Consider the following 20572-nt stretch of genomic DNA (forward strand, 5'->3'; position numbering starts at 1 on the left):
TCAATAACATATCGTAAAAAAAACTCTGAAACCATTTGTTAACCTAAACTATGAAGTTAATGTTTTGAGCAACATGCTGTAAAAAGAGATGGGTAATTGTCAAATTTTAGAGTGTGTAGATTACATTTTTTATTTATACAAGAAGCAAAAACATTGACATTTCTAATTCAATTCCGCAATTTCACTTCTTTTAAACACAACAAGTGAAGCATGACTTCGCATTAGATGTCTTCATGGTGCCGTTTAAATCTGGAACCATTAATCATTAAACCAGGTTAAATTTTCTCAGGGTCGGGTCCTTCTTTAAAAAAAAATTATGCATTTCTGGTTTGGGTAAAAAAGGATTCGGGTCATTTCATATTGTTTTTTTACTAGTCGTACACACAGTACAAAAAAAATGTTCTGCTAAATTCTCTTTGAGTGCACATGCACACAGTGAAGTTGTGAGCACTGAATGCTGTTTTTTAAAAAGCGTGCGATTTTATATTTGATACGTTTTTGCACATAGTTAAAAACAACAATTAACTCTTTCCGTGCCATTCATGAGTTATCTTGTCATTTAACTCTTTTCCCGACCATTGACGAGTTATCTCGTCAATCTGCAATACCGCTATTATCCACCAGCTGTTATCAACTTCTGCAACTTATAAAACCCGGAAGTATCGCCCCCTAGGGTTGCTTACTTATATGGAAGTTTTGAGGATCGCTCTGCATCTGATATCTATCAAAAGCAATTTACAAAAATGGAAATATCTTAGCTTTTTGCTCAAAATTAGGTGTTTTTAGATAAACCTACCTATATTTGAGGGGTGATAAAAAGAGAACTGATAAAGGTAGGATGAAACGTTTTTTTTTTTAAAGCAGAGGATCTGTTCTTTAATATTTTATATGTTTATATATTTAAAGAAGAGAATTTTCTGGGAGGTATTAAACTTTTGTGAAAAGCATGAAAAATGCTGGCAGGGAATGAGTTAAGAGAAAACGCTTTCCTACCACTGACAAGTTTTTGTGGCAATCTGTATTTCCGCTAACATTCACCAGGTGCTGCTCTTACACAACTTATAAAACCTGGAAGCAACCACTCAGGCCAAACAGTAGATACTGTGTATGTTTTGGTCATTGTTCTGAAAAAACCTACCCATATATGAGAGGTGATAAAAAAATAGACCAAAAGATGATAGATAAGTTTTTTTTTTTTTTTTTAAAGCTGTTCTTTGATTTGATATATTGTATGTTTATATATTTACAGACAATTTTCTGGAAGGGATTATACTTTTGTGAAAATTGTAAAAAAAATATGCTGGCACTTGGCTGGCAACATTTTAAAAATGCTGGCGGGGAAAGAGTTTATATATTATCGCAAACGAAATGTTTTGGACAGGGGATTGCATATTGGGTGTGAAGCGCTCCGTCGTATTGTGCCACACACAAAAAATTCAGCAGCATCTGTCTGTGGCGCTCTGCTGTAAAAACAGTAGGAAAACAGTACTATGGAAGTCATTGGTGCTTAAAAATGGCTTGATTAAAAACATTCTTAAAAATATCTTCCTTTGTGTTTAGCAGGACAAAAATAATGTATACTGGTTTGTAACAGCATGAGAGTGAGTAAATTATGACAAGTCCCTTGTTTGTGTGAACTGAAGCTGTTTCACGCCTTGTTTAAAGTGAATTTACAGCAAGACAAAAAGCATTATTTAAGATGCATTCTCTGAAAACAAGTATGAATTATACAGTGTTGCTTATGTAAATGCCTTTTGGAACGTTTTTACACTGGGCTCATTTGCTGCATTTCGGAACCCGGGAACGATTTCTACACTTGACCAATACAGCAACGGAAAATGTAATTTTCTCTTTATATAGAGCGACTGTTTATGTGGAGTGCGTGCACCTCAAGGGTGCAACAATAGCGCTTGGAATTCAGCCATGGTAACCGTGAATTGTGGAAAGTATTGATCGACGTCATTGGCTAAAACGCATTTGCAGGTTACTTTTCTGCCTGTACGAGTGTGCACCCAATCCGAGGTGCTTTCACAGTCATGCAAACTGTGCCACAGTTACATTGCGACCAAACACAGGCCAATTCCTTCATGGAGTCTCGCGTTTGGTAACCCGTTGCGCTCCTGGCTCTGCATGACAGCTTTCACGTTTTACGTTTTTTATGTGTCCCATTTAACACGAAAATGCACTTAAAACACAAATAAAATGTTATTAGTTTATCAGCACTGCAAAAAATTGAAATCTTTGTTTTTGTATATCTGGATTTAGCTCACCACTTGGGCCTCGACCAAGTCATAGGGACAGAGAAAGAGATTACCCAAGCCGTTTGAGCAGGGAACGAGAGGTTTATAACCGGCCAGGATATGAAAGGTCTTCCTATGAAAGGAGTCTTGAACATTACGAGCATGGATCTTCAGGTTATGGAAGTAAGTATTAAACTTATATACAGTTTGCATGTGAGTTCATTGTTTTGTTAAGGTACTTGCTTCTACCTTAGCTTAATATGCCAAGATACCTATAGGCCATTTATTGGTTGAGTTTTCAAAAAAGTACATTGTTTATATGAGCAATCCAACAAGCCAGACACGGCAACATTGGTTCAGCCAGTGGCATACGTTTGGGACAGAACTATCTGCTTATTTAACTAGTGGCAAATGGGGACCCTACTGACAAAAATATTTCAACTCCTTAACCTCAGGCCTCAATACACATTGTAAATAAACACTACTCTTGTAGTAGTAGTAGTGAGAGCTTGAGAGCTATGTAAGAAATGTCTATTACCCTTTTAAAGATGATCGGAGGAGCTATCCAGACGAGCGCCCTCCTCCGCCCGCATCACTGCCCCCTTCTAGTTCAATTCCCCCCCCTCGTGTGGAGAAGAAACCAGAAACAAAGAATGCAGAGGATATCCTCAAACCTCCAGGGCGAACATCACGACCGGACAGGGTATTCTAACATTTCATTTCTCTGGTTATTTTTCAGTTATTATACTGTGTCTGTAAAGCTTACTTGCCTGTTTTCCTTTTCAGATTGTGGTCATCATGCGTGGATTACCGGGAAGTGGCAAAAGTCATGTTGCAAAACTTATTAGGGTATAAATATTTTCATTCTGTTTGATTTCACTTCACATTTGTGAGTTCTGAGACTTGAATGTCAGAAACATAATTTACACAAGTACATGCGTCGGTAGACGAAATGTGTTGGCCCTTTCAGAAGAATGGCTTTTGAATGAATGAAACATCACATAATTCAAATGAAATGAAATGATTTGTATTGTGATTTCATGCATTAAGTAAACTTGCCTTCGCATGTACAGGACAAAGAGGTTGAATGTGGTGGTGCACCACCCAGAGTTCTCGGTCTGGACGATTACTTCATGACTGAAGTTGAGAAAGTCGAGAAGGACCCTGATTCTGGGAAGCGTGTCAAAACCAAGGTTTGATCTTATTCTTTCTCATAAGTGAAAAAGTTCATTTCATTTTCTCAACTGATTATCCAAATTTCCCTGGGCACATCTATAATCAGGTGCTTGAATATGAATATGAACCAGAGATGGAAGATACGTATCGAAGCAGTATGTTGAAAACATTCAAGAAAACACTTGATGATGGGTTCTTTCCCTTCATAATCTTGGATGCCATCAATGATAAAGTAAAGTACTTTGACCAGTTCTGGAGTGCTGCCAAGACAAAAGGGTTTGAGGTGAGCTAGTATGGCATTTCATTCAAGTAGTTGCTAAGATAGACTTGGTTTGTCACTGTGAAACACCCCTACATAAATTCAGCCGTTTCACACTGTAACTAATGTCTTTTATTCTTAGGTGTACTTGGCTGAAATCACATCTGATCATCAAACATGTGCAAAGAGAAACATACATGGCCGAAAACTGAAGGATATTACGAAGGTAATATCTTTAGTTTGGTTAAGAGGACAATTTTACCCCAAAATGAAAATTAACCCATAATTTACTCAACTTCATAACATCCTAGGTGTACATGACTTTTTAACGCAACACATAGTTTTCTTTCACAAACGTATCATTTCACTAAAGAAGACATTTATTAACCCCAAGTCAAATTAGATAATTTAATGATGTGTGGCTATCCGCTTTGTGGAGCATTACAAAAAAGACCTCTAAATGTGGTGTTCTGAAGAAAGATCGTTAAATACACCTAGGATGGCATTAAGGTGATTTAAGAACTTTTATTCCTTAAAATGTTATATATTTGTAAATACCGTATTTTCCGGACTATAAGTCGCATCAGTCAAAAATGTATTTCGAAGAGGAAAAAACATGCATAAGTCTCACTGGACTATACGTCGCGTTTTTTTAGAAAATGATTTCACAAAATCCAAGCCAAAAAACAGACATTTAATCCGGAAGTGCAAGTTATTCAACTAAACAATAGCACAGAACAGCAGGCTGAATAGGTTTCCGTACATGTTAAAGTAACATAAACAGTTATTTACATGATACACAATAGCATACAGAACATACATGAGAGGCTGAATAGGCTACATTTATATTACAAGCCAAATCAAGTTCAAAAAGGTCCAGAATGCATTCCACATCACTGAATCCGTTGAATTACATCAATACAGGAGCAGCATAGAGCGGAATTTTGACGTATAGGTTGCACCTGACTATAAGTTCCAGGACCCGCCAAAATTTGAAATAAAGTGTCAACTGTTTTATATGACTGTGTTAAATTTGATTAATTGTATTAATATAATTCTACTGATTGTTGACAGTTGGCCAGTGGCTGGGAATCTGCACCACCCCATATGGTACGACTTGACATCAGGTCGCTATTGCAGGATGCTGCTATAGAAGAAGTAAGTTTCTTGGAAAGTCGTGTTAGAATTGTATGTTACTTTTTGGTTTACTGACAAAAATTCACTTGCCACTATCTGGGATGTTTTTTAAGTGTTAAATGTCCAAATATAGGTTCAGTTTTCATAATCATCAAAAATACATTTTTAATAAAACACAGTTAATGACAGGACTGCAAAATGGTTTTACTTTTATTATTTATACCATCTAGGTTTTTCTAAGAGATACATCGTTCAAAAAGGAAACCTTTAAAATGTTTAAAAACATGATGAAAGTTAATAGTAACTCCAACTTGTAAGTTGGAACAACACAATCTTTGACATAAATTTTAGTTCATAATGCTGCTGTTTAAGCATAAGAAAGATCCATACCAAAGAAACATTATTCCTCTAATTGAAAAGAAGAAACACTATTAAAGATTACTATAATAACCAGCTTACTGAAACTACATCCTGTGACAATTTCAAAATGCCAGGCCTGGTTAAAATATGTAAAACATTAAAGTTTTTGAACAATCAAGGATGAAAACATTCTAGTACACCACAAAAATTGACTTCGTAAAAGGCCACAATAGAGGACCCATTTTAATTAATTGCAAACATTACTGTTTCCAGAAACTTTAATCAGTTATCTATTTGAAAGTAAAACAAATGAACTCTTTGTGACAGGTTGAGATGGAAGACTTCAACCCTTCTGAAGAAGAAACAAAATATGAAGTGAAAGAGGATGATGATGAGGCAGATCTGGTAGGACTTTTCATGCATGCTTGCTTTATCAAGGGCAATCAGATCAATGAAATAGCCCTCAATGTAGTAAATACTATTATTAGTTTACAGTTGATCTTAAGATTACGGTTTTAACAGTACAAGCAGGGCTGTATTTAGGTTTTGAAAACTGAGGCCCAAAATGGGCAAGGGGGCATGCCCTAAAATTTGATTTCCCTTGAAAACAGTCTTTGAAGAAAAAATGCGCATTTGAACTATTTGCAAACCACAATCCATAAACACAAGTCAAAGCCACAGTTTAGAGGAGTGAATAAACTGAAAAGGCTAATGGGAAAACAAGGTAACCAAGTTTTTTACAATATGCAGACATTAATTAATGTTTTGTTTATGTTTTGGATGTGATTGATGCACATTTATTATAAAATATGTGCATGCATTTGTGTAAATTTACACAAAACAATACTTGTAAACTCTTGCATACTTATAGTTGACAGAGTGGTAGCGAGGGCAGCTAAAAACTGATATAAAGATGTTTTATTGAGTCATACAAAAACAGCTTACTTCTCATAGTTTTCCATTTATTTGAATATTTTGATTTGCAGTCAAATGTTACCTTTTTTTATGTTAACTTCATTTTAATGGTAGTTGACACAACTCACATTTTTCCATTATTCTCTTGAATGCATGCTGTTCACCTTGTAATTCATATTTTTGTGTTGCATAAAGAAAGCATTTTAAGTAAAGCAAAACATTTAATAATTATGTATGCTTTTAAGTCGAAGCTATTCATGATAATATGTTATGGTTGTTGAGACATCAAATGCAAATCTGCTTCATAGGTGACAAATGTTCTCTCTGCTAACCATAATCATAACTTTAATTCCCAACTGTAAGCTCCTTCATTTTACTTTTCAGTCAGTCTGTATTGACTTAGTTCAATATTTCTCGGTTTCAAGCTATCACACCCTCCTCCCAGTATGTTTTACTTATATAAAAAAATGCCTGATTCAACTCGTCAGCCCGACTTTGTTGTGCCATGTAGAAAGATCAGTGTTTGACATCACAGTACTGCAAGAACAATTTAAAAGCATATGAAGTCCTCTATTCTTGAATCGCTCTTGTGATGTAATGTAATCTACTGTGATGTCACACACCGATTAGTCTGTGTGGCATAATGTAATCTAAAACATTTTGGGTGTTACGTGGACTGGAATTTAGCTGATTGAATTGAAACTGATTTTATTAAATGTGGTTTATTTAAAGTAATATCAGAATAAATGAATTTGCATCAGATCAGTCAGTCATTGACATTGCTGCTACCTACTTAATATTTAATGCCTAAAGTCTGTAATTTTACTTTCTATAAAAATGTTAACTTGAATATGGCTAAAACTATTTCTTTGGATAATAAGTAGTGGGAGTTATCCCGTTCAGGAGAGCATCTGCCCCAGTGATTGTTACATTGTTCCTTAATTTTGTTGTGTTATTAATTATTTTCTGTTGTTGGCTATTTACATTTGCATTGTGGCTGTAATACAATCAGAAAAAGCTTATTGCACGTTGCTATAGCTACACTTCATCCTGCAATTGCCTGATTTTCAGCATTCATCAAGTTCATGCTAATAGAGGATGAATTTCACTCTTGAAATGGGACAGCGTATGTTCTAGGCTAGCTTATCAGCCTTCCAACTTTCACCATAGAGAACTTAAAAAGTTATTGAACCACAGGTGAAAAGCAGATTGAAAAGACAAAAAAAGATTTCTCAATTATTTAGCTGTACTGGCAGTATGGATGAGTTTTTTATTTTTAAGTAATACATTACATTTACATTTAGTCATTTAGCAGACGCTACAAATGAGGTTAACAATAGAAGCCATTACAGCAACACAAGAACAGCAATACATAAGTGCACTGGAAATAGTCTCATCAAGTCCAACACCGTATACATAGATGAGGGTTGGTCAGTATTTTTTTTTAATAGACCGCAAAATCAGGACTATAATTCTTGAAAACGAGAAAGGGGACTGATATAAAATAGTTGTATCATTATTATACTGTAGAAGTAAAGATGATTAATCTGCATTCATTATTAAACTAGTTTTGTTTATTTCAGCCATGATTCAATACCACTTGTCTTGCCGTCTTGAATAACATAGGCCTTGTACACACTGCAAACCTTCTGGAGTGACAAACGCATTTAAATGCACAAGTGAATCCCCTAAATAATCGTTCCATGTATGTACGGGTAAAAGCTCACTTCAGCAAATGTGATGATTGACACAGAGGTAACCATAGCAACATTCTGCTGTCTCGCGTGGTTTTCATTTTCTGCTTTGATCGAAATAGTGACAACTGATTTATTTGCAGGGTGTATGAGGCCATATACTCTTTAAAATAGGTGAATAGGTATCTATTTTTTTTATTCAAAAGCTTTGTGTTTTAGATTTGTGAAGCCAGTTTGCATAGTATGTGTTTAAGGGGGTGTGTACACCATGGTGTTTTTTCATTCGGTCAGCGTATGTTTTCAGTTATTTTTAATGGAAGCACCACACTTTAAAAAAATGCAAGCAACTTTGTGTGACACAGTCAGCTCTCTGTCACTTTTCACACAGCTGTCCAGTCACAGTAGAGTGGGGCGGGACAAATACCACAACAACCAATCAGCACATTTTACAATGACTAATAAACAAAACAGCACTATCATAGCAACCAAATCGCGACCCTGGCAAGCACCCACAGTAGGTATACACCTGGCATTTTCAGATGCATTTAAACGCTTTGGTTTACACGCTCCCTAAGGGCCTTGTTAAAATTAAACATGAAGCATGGTGGCTTTCTTCGGTTAATGACTCGTACTGCACCAAAATCAAAGAATGAAAACAATGTGGATAAAATCAATTAAATAAGTAAGGGATAATGTAGAGGCAGCCGGTATTTATTGCAAAATAAGCCCTGACAGTGTGAACTACAGGCTGCTTGTACATTATCCCGCTTATTACACGGCTACTTGCCACATAAGGAAAAAAACTGGACAAATAATATGAATTTGAAACATTTTATTGGCATATTTGTTTTAAATAAACATTCTTATCTTTCCGCGAAATGATATAGTACCAGCATTGTTAATTGTGGTTGTCCAGTGTTTGTCACAAGATGGCTTTGGGATTTTAAACATACAAGTAGTACCGGCTATGCGTTATTACTTTGGAGCGGTTATTATTTGAAAAGAACGAACCTGCAAATGTCTCAACTGAACAATCAGAATCAAGCATTCCAGAGAGCCGTGTAATAAAGTTATATAAACTACATCACTAAGAAATACACAGTCATGTCCAAAAAAAAAAAATTATTGGCAGCGACATACATTTTGGTTTTGTAAAGTTTGCTGCTTCAGTACTTGTAGATTATTTTTCCATTTCTCTATGGTATACTGGAAAACAATGGTAATCATATAAATGTTTAAGGCTTTTAATGGCAAAAACATTTAATATATGCAAAGAGTCTTTATTTACAGTGCCACACAGTACAGTACCCTTGTTCTTTGATAACCTCTTGCAATTGACTCTGGCATGTTGGATATAAGCTTCCGGGCCAATCCTGACTGATGCCAATCCATTCTTGCCTTATTAATATTGATCACAATTTTTTGGCTTCTGCTTGTCCACTCGCCTTTTGAGGATTGACCACAGGTTCTCTTTGGAGGAAGCCATTGATAAAAAGAACACAATGATTGGAAGCTCTCCTTCCCTTTGTTTATTGCAGTCAGTTTGCTAGTACAATCCAATAGTGATTTTAACTGACTAGTAGGCCTACTCATTCACACTTGCACATGTGCTGCTGATAAGATCAGTCAAATAATGTATGCTGTTCATTTTGTGCCAGGGCTGCAAAATTTGAGTTGAAATTGGAGTTTTTGGGGAAAGTATTTTTTTTTTTTTTTGCCTAATGAAGCTTTTTAATGATTAAACATGTATCTCATTCTGCACAATACTCTAAAAACAATGTGAATGAACACCACAACAGCTTAACTCTTTCACCGACAGCGTTTTAAAAAAAAGTTGCCAGCCAGCGCCAGCGTTTTTCATGATTTTCACCAAAGTTTAATGCCTTCCAGAAAATGTTCTTCTTTAAATATATAAACATACAATATATCCAATTAAAGAACAGACCCTCTGCTTTCAAAAAAAAAAAAAAAAAACGTTTCATCCTACCTTTAGTGGTTCTTTTGTAATCAGCTTTTGAATATGGGTAGGTTTCTGCAAAAACACCACATTTTGAGCAAAAGCCCATTTTTGTGACGGACTTTTCATAGAGATCCCATTCAGAGTGATCTTTAAAACAGACACGGACATGCAGCAGCTTGCCATAGGGCAATACTTCCGGGTTTAAAAAGTTGCGGTATTGCGGAAAGACGGAAAATCTCGTCATTGGCAGGGAAGCGTTTTCTCTTAATTGACGAGATATCTCGTCAATGGCGGTGAAAGAGTTAAGCAGCAAACTTTGCAAAATACAAAATGTATGTCACTGCCAATACGTTTTGCTTCTAAATGTATTGAAAAACAAAACGCAAGGTGAACCCATTTAATTTAGGTTTTAAGTTGGGTTTAGATTCGTTCAACAAATGGCAGTGTGAAAGCACAATGTTTGCTCACTGCTGACTTTTAGCTTGTGATGTACTGTAAAGTGGACCTCAAATTGTGTGATGGTAACATTAAATTGGCTTTTATCAAGGCTGAACACAATTAGACTTCTTCCAACTTTCAGACTAATGGCAAAAGGTCCACTAAAGCCTTTATTGGCCAACAACGTCCAAAGGTTTAGGGGCGTGAAAAAGTCGATGTCTCTTGGTTATCCTGTAGGAATTCAAGATGACAACTTTAAAACTGATGAAGTGTTTCTAATTTTTGTGCCACATGCATAAGAAGTTCAGCCAGTGGTGTGTGGCCGTGATGTCTGAGGTTGAGACTAGCCTAGCATAACCTTTATTGCATCCTTTAAAAATTGTCATCTGATTTTGTCATGATTTACACTACATTTATAATTGTAGTAGTAGTGATAAGCTTGGTTTTCGTATGCCTACAATATAACACGTACAGTTAATATATGCATGTACAGATCTTGTATATGTAGCCAAAATCACACTGAGACAGTTTATTTGTTCGTAATACTTGGTGGTGTGCTTTTCACTGGTAAGCCCTGTGCTCTCAGAATGAAGGTACAAAAGTTGTTATTGGGTAGGTATCTATGCATATAACTATGCATATTAGTACCTCCAAAGATACATATCTTTACCCAAATGGTACACACTAGGACATTTTTAAAGGGTGTTTTAAGTAGCAGTAGCTGCCAGTAGCAGCTTTTGTGCCTTGTTTTCTGACAGTGTGTATTTGTTGTTTGTTGTGGCAATTAATAAAAAAATGTGGCTGGACAAAAGATTTAAAAAAGGGCAATTGGTTAGACCATCACAAAGAGGGCAGTCATGCTTTTGCTTTAGACTCCATGCATATTTCTCATATCGCAGCCTTTTGCAATTTGCTAATCACAAGGTTGCACACCGCGATTGCGATTTGACAAATTGCACAGCCCTAACTAAACAGTTCATTGAGACAAAACCTTCACTATGAAATGGTAATAAAAGTAAAATGTTCATATTGACCGGTTAACCTTTAACCATAGGTTAGAATTCACGACTGAATAATACAATCAGTTAAAATAAAAAAATATTTGTTAGTGCACGGTGCATGCTGACACGTGCCTACAGACATTTAGCCACTTTTCTATCTTTAAAGCAACACTATGTAGTTCTCCATGTAAGATTGGCTTACAGTTTCCCCATGTGGTTGAAAAGCGCAACAGTGCTGGGTATTAGACACTCTTCTGCAGGCAGGGGAGGGGTAGGGGCGGGGCTGTGTGCTCCAACCCGACCACGCAACTAATGCCGCGTTCCAGGCAACCTGTAACCCGTGTTTTTCCAACCTTCTACCTGTGAAAGTGCACTGGAATTGTCAAACCCGTGAACTCGTACCAAATCGATGAACTCCCAAGTTTCGAGTCGTGAGTCGTGGTTTTGAAGTTGTGATTTACAGGCTCAAAAACCTGCCTGGAACGCAGCATTAGAGTGTGGTTGTAACAGCTAGGAGGCTAATCGGGTTACAGCGGCAGTAGAATTTGTCCATTTAATTAGTTTTCTGATCCGTTCCTTTTTGGATGTTGATAATCTGGACTGATTGGGTGCTCTGTGTAATGTTGCGTGAACATTTTATAATGTATGAATCCTGGTTCTGTTGTTGATCTGTTGCCGCTGTGTGCACGTTCAAATTAAATTAAAATGTTTGTATTGTTTTTCCTGGGTCACAGACAACCATTAACTGTACTTTACTCAATGGCAAAGTAAATATTAAAATTGTATTAAGTAAACTATTTAAATTAATCTTAAATTAAGCTCCTTTCACACAGATTCCGCAAAAAATTATTTCCTGGGACAGTTTGATTTTGGTTCATTCACACTGCCAGTGTTATTTTTTGTCTGTGGTCTCTGCTTCATTCCAGTTTGCAGACATTTTTTTTTATTGTGAACGTTGATCTAGACATTTTTTTTTATTGTGAACGTTGATCTGCCTTAAAACTCGGTCAAAGGGCCACTCGAAAACTATGTTATTGTGATGACACAGGCATCACTATGGCTGCGTTTACATTTTGCATTAACATGCGATCTCGGTGATCCGTTCACGCAGATCCGATCATCCGTATATCAGGACACGGCGCGTTTACATTTGTCACATAAATGTGGCTTCTGTATCTGGATGCGTGATCGGATCCCGTTCAGCGAGACGCGCGCTGGGTGGATAGCTGTCAATCACAGATGGCTGCAGCTGTCTTTCGATACATGATTTAGGGTTGTCGCGGTAACCGTAATCCCGTATTGTACAGTGTTACTGATAAGCAAACAGCAGAGAATAACTAGCAAACCCAAAAACCGTGATGTTGACATTTTAAGCTTTATTTTTTTTAGCTTTAAAGGCTTTATCTTTGTTTATCTGCAACGTCCGCGCCAGGATGCACGTTTCAGTTACCTGAACTTGACTTTCACCCGCATGCTTTTCATCAACAACAAAATCCGTGTGAAACATGACCTTCCCGACTTTTTAGTCTGTCTGAATTCATACGTTTTTGATTTATGATTTACGAATATGATTGAACTAAAACAGCTAACAATTTCCTGTTCATGTCTCCCTCTATCGTATAGTAATGTAATTTACAAACACATTTATAAGTAACTTACTTTGTGTAAAACCAACATTGAATAAATGTATTTGGTTAATGTTATTATGGTTTGTAAGTGTTTTCAAGTAACTTAAAATGTGTTAAATGAGATAGAAACTGCTGACTGACCAGAAAGAAGCTCAACATTCACGTTAATATGTCGCCATGAAAACTCAAACATTATAACGATTTATTCAATTCTGCCATTAAATTTTAAATCCCTCCATAAATAGTGGAAACATGTAAAACATATCCCTGAATAAGTTAAATACAGTCAACAGTGTTAACATGCTTTTGTATATCGATTTATTTCAAGATACGTTTAAGCTAGCTAGCATTTCTCCATGAAGAAATAACGTCCTTTATTTTAGACAGCTGTCAGTGAGATGAGATGATAGTGGGCGGGGTTTTGTGTGACGTTGGCCTGCAAATGCAGATACGATGGCTGGATTGCTTTTACATTACAATGAGATTCGATCACAAAGCGTCCTCGACTACCTCTGCATCAGGACACACAGATCGGATAACATTCCGATCACAGACGCGTTTACACTTGTCTTTTCAATGTGTATGTGGACAACATCCGGATACAGGTCGCATGTTAATGCCAAGTGTAAACGCAGCCTATGACTCACCCCTTACAGCATTGTTGCATCCTTTTGTTCACACAGGACCTTCTTTGTAACTGATCCCAACAATGTTATTAGGTCCCCATCCTGGGATCGATTTTGGCCATTTTTGTGGATCAGCAGTCTGTGTGAAAGGTGTTATAGATGAGCCAGTTACAGAATTAGAAACAATAGCAACAAATATATAATCATTTGTTTTTACTACGTCTGTGTTGTCATCCTCTAGTAACTGCTATAAAAGATGTCTTTGCTTTGATTTACAGAAGTATAAAAAATGCATACGTTTGTCAATGATGTGGTTGCATGAAAGCCTTGCCTTCGGTAAGGTATCAATGTTGGCATGCAGTGTGATTTTTATATTGAATAAACGTCCTTATTCTGGACGAGTACTGTTTATTAGCCAGGTTGCTGAGAACTGAAAGTTACTTTTTGATTAATGATCTCTCTTTAAGCTGTCCTTTTATCATCCCAAAGCACCATCATTGCTCTTCAGCCTTATTCTGTTATTGTCTTCCCTGTTGCTGTGTCACTCATCACCTGATGATTAACAGTCGGAGTGTCTCTCTGTAATATAGGGATACCTTCCGAAAAGCAAATGGGAGATGGACACTTCAGAAGCAAAACTTGGTAGGTATTTTTTTGTTTTTGTTTTATCTGTTAAGATTTGGTACAGCAATAATTGTCTCGCATATCTTATTTAATTTTAATGAAATGCGACCACTGCTATGTAAGGATGTTTATTTCAGTTTGTGACGTTAACCTATTAAACACTCGCCTGTGGCGTTTACATGCTATTTCAAATCAGGGCAACGATCTACCTGTACGATCAGATATTGCTTTTTTACTGTTTATGAACGTCAATTTAACTAATGGCTCGTCCCTTGTTAGTGGCGTAATATCGCCACTGTCCCTGGTTTCTGCTTGTGAATTACATAAATCTCTGGATGGTGAGAACGACATCTCCCATCCTTCCACTTTCCTTAACATTGTCATGAAGCTTCGTCTTAATTATTGCTTTGAAAATGAAGTCTCTAGCGGTAAAACATACATATTTTGCCTTTAATATGTTTACATGACCTTACACATTATTAGATAAAGTATAATTGGATTAATTCTTAAACACACAAACACTCAGTTACAGTTAACTTAATGCATATGATATAAATATCTATCTTTTATCATATAATATTAGCTTTTGTCAAAACTTAATCAGATTGCTATGTAGTGTTTATCTCTTGTGAAGAATAGGTGATGACTTTTGTTACGGTTTTGTTTTTCCAGACAAGCTTGATGGTCTGGCTGGTGGAGGGAAAAGAAAGCGTGACACTGATGTGGGCATGGAGGACTTCCTTCAGCTGCCTGATGATTATGCCAGTCGCATGTCTGAACCCGGCAAAAAGAGGGTAATGTGTTGCGCTGCAGCATTTTGGTTAATAAATTGCTTTAAAGGTGCAGTGTGTAAATTTTAGGGGGATCTGGTGGTGAGGTCGTGAATTGCAACCGACGGCTCAGTCCACTGCTCAGCCCTCGCTTTTGAAATGCATAGAAAAGCTATAGCAGCAACCACCAGAAAAACATGTCATTGTCGGAGACAACTTAGTAAAAGTTTGTCCGTTAAGGGCTTATGTAGAAACATGGCGGCACAAAATGGCGACTTCCACGTGAGGGGACCCTCTGTGTACGTAGATAAAAAACTACTCATTCTAAGATAATAAAAACATAACGGTTCATTATGCAACGTCTTTATACACCCCTGATAATATAGTTTTGTATATTATTTTGCATTTCTGTCAAAAGATCCTTCTAAAAATTACACACTACACCTTTAAGTTAAATTTCCAATCCCAGTGATTCAGTTGTTATTTACAGTGTCCTTAAAAGTTACAGATTGAAGCTTCTCTTTTGAAAATGGATTGTTGGTCTGTACTTTTGGGATGATCTTGTTAAATTATCACAGTAGTTGTTTTGAGTAAGGGTTGGGAGGGGTTGTTCATGATTATATATAAGATTTTGCACTGATCATAACACTTACTGATTTTTTTTTTTTTAGGTGCGCTGGGCTGACCTTGAGGAGAAGAAGGATGCAGATAGAAAGCGTGCAATTGGTTTTGTAGTCGGTCAGACAGACTGGGAGAAAATCACAGATGAGAGCGGTCAGCTTGCTCAGAGAGCTCTTAACCGCACAAAGTATTTTTAAGGAAATTTTGTTGTTTGTATAGCATTTAAGGTGAGTTTCTCATTTCTAAACTCTCAATGACTAAAATTGTGTACTTGCCACCCGGATAGATAGCTAGAGACAAGACTATCGCTTGTACATTTTTTTGCAAAATAAACATTATTTGCAGCATGCCTATATGTTCCCACAAAATGTAGCATTAGTTTGAAAAGTTAAAAAGCATTGTTCACCCAATAATGAAAATTTTGTCATTTATTACTCACCCTTATATCGGTCCACACCCATGAGACTGTTGTTCATCTTTGGAACAGTTATTAAAACAATTTTGATGAAATCTGAGAGCTTTCTGACCACTCTGTTGATCGCAATGGAACCATCACTTTCAAGGCCCAGAAGAGTAGAAAGGACATTATGAAAATAGTCCAGTAGTTCAACCTTGATATTTCATGGAAGGGTCAGAAAGATATCAGAAATGTCTTGATTTGTGTTTCGAAGATGAACGAAGGTCTTACAGGTGTGGAAAGACATGAGGGTGAATATAGCCCAGAGTAGTGTCTGATTTTTTTACGTGTACATGCACGGTCAAACGCACAGCCTTACAAAGTATAGTTTACTTTACTCCTGTGCTACTTACTACATTCTCCTGTAGGCGCTTACGGGACCTAAGCATTCAAAGTGCGCAGGGTTTCAAAATCTGGCAATGCACTTACAGACCCTCGCGTACACGTAAGAAATGGACCATACTTCTGCTTTAAGTCATGACAAACTTTTTATTTTAGGTGCAGAAATCATATTGAAGTATTTTAAGACTGTGAAAAAGCTTCATTCTTATTGACTTTTTTGACAATAAAAAAAATCTGTCTTTGTATAGTTTTTTACTTTATTTTTGTTGCAGGTCAGCAGTCCATGAAATTCTTCGTTTCCATTTTATGCTGCCTTCTGAAGAAAAGGTCCTCATCCTGCTCAGAAACAGACATGAACAGTAGTTACTGCTTTCATTCATAGTAGATATGAAACCTTGGTGTAATATCTCAGAATCATTTTTGTTTTATCTTACTTTTAGTAGGTTTCGTATTGTGTGCAGTTTTGTGCATGTAGTACATTTAATTGTAGGTGGGATTCTGTAGGTGAATTTTTTTTTTTTTACATTTTTATTACAGTTCTAATGTATTCTTCCATCAGCTATTGTTGTAGTTTATACACGCATCTAATAAAATTACAAAACAGCCTCCAAAAACCTTTATACAACCATTTTTCACTCTTCTTGATTCATTCTGCTATCATAAAAATATCTCTCTGTATATACCATGTTGAATTGAAAATTAATGCAAGACACACAATACACATTTAAATTGGTTTTCTTCTGTATTGTGGCCACAATCGTTGCCACAGACTTGATCATGCTGTTTGTTTGACTTGCCACAGATTTTTTTTTATATTAAAATATCAACATACAAGATTTGCACTTTACAGCTATTTATCAAAGTTTTTAGCAGTGTTAAATCACAAAGTTACTACTGTTTTGATTGAAAATACTGAAATATTGCAATGCCATATTTCAACTATGAACACCACTTTTACCTGAACATTCATAAGAAGTTTTTGGCTCTCTTACATGATCAAAAAATAAGCTTTGTTGTACGTTAACAACATTTTCAATTCTTAAATCAAACCAAGACTCTCTGGTTAATTCCTATGGTATTACTACACTTGTATTGTCAAGTGGACCTTTCATCAGTGATGTTTATTAAATGCAAATTTGTAACAAAATGTTCAGTGTAAACTGCATTCAGTGGATACCTATATGATTTTATATACACATAATACTGTTGATTTTTAACACATACGATTTTACACAAACAAACGTATACGGTTTATAGGGGAGACCACATACACTCTATCCCCTAACCCCTAAATCTAACCCTCATAGAAAACTTTTGGCATTTTTCATTTTATGAAACAAAATTATCATTTAGTATGTTTTAAAGCCATTTGGATTACAAGGATAAAGTGGTTACAGAGTGGTTCATGTTGTTATTCAGTACACACATACACACTCATAAACCACATGTACCAGTACACACGCACGCACACAAAGATAAAAAGTTATTGCCAAATTTTTACAAAAATTGTCCAAAGTCATTTTTCCTGCTTTTTTAGTTGATGATTTGTTTAAAATATTTTATTGATTTGGTACTCATTGTCATGGATCACAAGATGATAATATAATTTTTTCTTGTATAGCTGAAAATAATAATTTTCTGTTGTCTGAATTAGTGTGTACTGATGGAGTAACAGTGTTGCCAGTCATGTGTGTTTGAGTAAAGGGGGTTGCACACCGGACGCGCAGCTCAGTGCCGCGCAGCGCTGCGCCGTTCTAAAAAAAATTGAACACATTGTTTTTTATGAGTATACTCACACTGCCGCTGCCAAGTGGCGCCTATCCGTGCCGCCCAGCTTTGACTCGGGAAGTTGCTCAAATTCCTGTTGTACCACTCACATAGTTTGACATTAAATAACATCATATTTGTCCCAAATCATTAACAATTAACATTGGCTGCTAACGTATATTTAGCATTTTGAAGTAGACGCTGTCTGACTAAGATCGCGCTATTTAATGTGCACTTTCGGTTTACGATACCTCCGAGTTGTCCTACATGCGACATGACGCTGCACGGCGCTGAGCTGCGCGTCCTGTGTGCCACCCCCTTAAGGAGGAGAGAGAGAGAGAGAGAGAGTTTGTCTCTGTGTATTCAAACAAATATAACTAGAGCTGTTCCGATACCCTTTTTCTCTTCCCGATTCTGAGAACTTGGCTCAGGGTATCTCCCGATACCAAGTACTGATCCGATACCTGGCTGTGTATCTGTATATGTACTACTAGCACTGTATGAATTGATCAAATTTTTGTGGTGTGCTTCAGACTTATTTATTAACAAAACATGAACAAATTTAGTGAACTAGAGTATTTTATTATCTGAAATATATTTGACAGTAATATTATTTATTTTTCAAAGTGAAGAACTTTATTTGAGTTTTAGAATATGCAGGAATATGAAAATTATCAGAAAAAAATGAAATAGTTGTAAAATAAGAGACTTCAATAATTAGAGCTCATGGCATGCTTCTCTGCCATAGAGTTTGTTGTAACCATCATGTTCTTCGGGATGATGCTTCTTCAAATGCTTTATTAAGTTACTCGTTTTAAAGCTGCTAATACTTGTGTCACCCCTTAGAACTGCAGCATGGTATATGAGACCCGTCGCAGTTTTACTGTAAAAAAAATCTGTAGAAATTGCAGCTGGGTTTGCCGTTAATTTACCGTAGATTTAAATTTGTTATTTAATGGCAACATTTTGTTCAAAGTTAAATGAACATTTAACATTTACAAGTCTCTGTCTTTACAGAGTAAAACTAAAAAAACAGCATCAAGAAAAACGTTCTGGGAAACAAAATCTGAAGCAAAAAACAGAAAAAGGTTGATTATTTCTGATTATTTCCCAGAATGCTTTGCATGAGGCTGTTATTGTACACTGTAAAAAAAACTCGTAGAAATTGCAGCTGGGTTGCCGGTAATTTACCGTAGATTTACATTTATGTTATTTACTGGCAAGAGTTTGTTCAAAGTTAAATGAACATTAAACATTTACAAGTCTTTGTCTTAACAGAGTAAAACTAAAAAAACAGCATCAAGCAAAACATTCTGGGAAACAAAATCTGAAGCAAAAAACAGAAAAAGGTTGATGATGATTTCTGATTCCCAGAATGCTTTGCATGAGGCTGTTATTGTATAGTTTTATTCTGTAAAGATAAAGACTTGTTAATATTTAACATTTATTTAACTTTGAACAAACTCTTGCCAGTAAATAACATAAATTTAAATCTACGGTAAATTACCGGCAACCCAGCTGCAATAACATTGTAATTTCTACGGATTTTTTAACAGTTTAAATACTGCCAAACAGTGGACATAATGTTAGCAGAATTTCGTTTTGCAGCATTAAGCAAAGCTAGCGGGCATAATAGGCCTTGTTTAAGAAAATGGTATCGGATCAGTATATCAGTTCAAGTGCTTGCCGATACCAGATTTTTTTTTGGTATCTGCCGCAATTCCGATACTGGTATCGGAATTGCAACAACTCTAAATATAACCCCGAAAACTAAGATATTTTACTGTAATGTAGAAATGTGATATTGAACTGTTGGTTTTTGCAGTACTGCTATATCTACAACAACATCTAACAACAATTGTAATATTTTGTTCTAATGTCATAAGTATTGTTTTACTATAGTCAAAAGTATAAGAAAAGTTATCTGGAAATATAATGGTTAAAATATGGTTACTATAGTACAACCACATACCATGTTAAATTTTTGTAGGGGATTGGTGGTCTTCCTGCAAACCACTGATCAGTGCAACTTCGTTTAGTTTGATTAATCCCAGTCGTCTGTCATTTCAACAAATAGCACAACGGCAGGCACGTCGAATATGAACCCATCATCCATTTTGAGAGGTGTTCCTTCAGTAAACTGAGATTCAAGGTGAGTATAACCAAGACCTTTCCAGGATGATACACAGTCCTCCTTGACCTACCACTCATGGATCACCTATGACTCGCTACGATGTGAGGTGTGTTCGACATCATGTGCAGACCCGATTTGCATATTATTTTAAGAGCAAATTACTTCTTATGTCATAGGTCTTTAATGAGGTCCACGGTCATGCAACGTTTAGCTCCAACCCTATCTAAGCACACCTCAACCAGCTTATCAAGGTCTTTAAGATAGCTAGAAACGTCCAGGCAGGTGTGTTGGAGCTTAACTCTACAAGATATAGACACACACATAGTATGCGTGTAGTTGCGTGTATTCACAGGTAGAAATATTGTGTCACTCATGTCCATATTTCTGGCTATGTCGTCTTCATAGAATTCAAGCAGTCAAATC

At 36.2% G+C, this 20572-nt stretch overlaps 1 protein-coding gene across 4 annotated transcripts in view; it reads left to right on the top strand.

Annotated features, from left to right (window-relative positions):
• The window catches only part of ylpm1 (YLP motif containing 1), a 47953-nt gene that overhangs the window by 12360 nt on the left and 15021 nt on the right, over positions 1–20572 (top strand). For 2 of the 4 annotated variants that reach the window (XM_065263753.2, XM_065263754.2), the window contains exons 10-21: positions 2266–2423; positions 2789–2943; positions 3027–3089; positions 3314–3433; positions 3523–3699; positions 3818–3901; positions 4750–4833; positions 5500–5577; positions 14025–14076; positions 14731–14852; positions 15500–15676; positions 16521–16873. In XM_065263753.2, coding sequence (XP_065119825.1) covers positions 2266–2423; positions 2789–2943; positions 3027–3089; positions 3314–3433; positions 3523–3699; positions 3818–3901; positions 4750–4833; positions 5500–5577; positions 14025–14076; positions 14731–14852; positions 15500–15646 — 1240 coding nt within the window. In that variant the 3' untranslated portion in view covers positions 15647–15676; positions 16521–16873. Of the gene's footprint in view, positions 1–2265; positions 2424–2788; positions 2944–3026; positions 3090–3313; positions 3434–3522; positions 3700–3817; positions 3902–4749; positions 4834–5499; positions 5578–14024; positions 14077–14730; positions 14853–15499; positions 15677–16520; positions 16874–20572 lie in introns of those variants that run through there. The other 2 variants (XM_065263756.2, XM_065263755.2) reach the window with 1 other exon arrangement.

This window comes from Paramisgurnus dabryanus, chromosome 12 (assembly GCF_030506205.2).
Source record: "Paramisgurnus dabryanus chromosome 12, PD_genome_1.1, whole genome shotgun sequence".
In the NCBI taxonomy this organism is placed as follows: Eukaryota; Metazoa; Chordata; class Actinopteri; order Cypriniformes; family Cobitidae; genus Paramisgurnus; species Paramisgurnus dabryanus.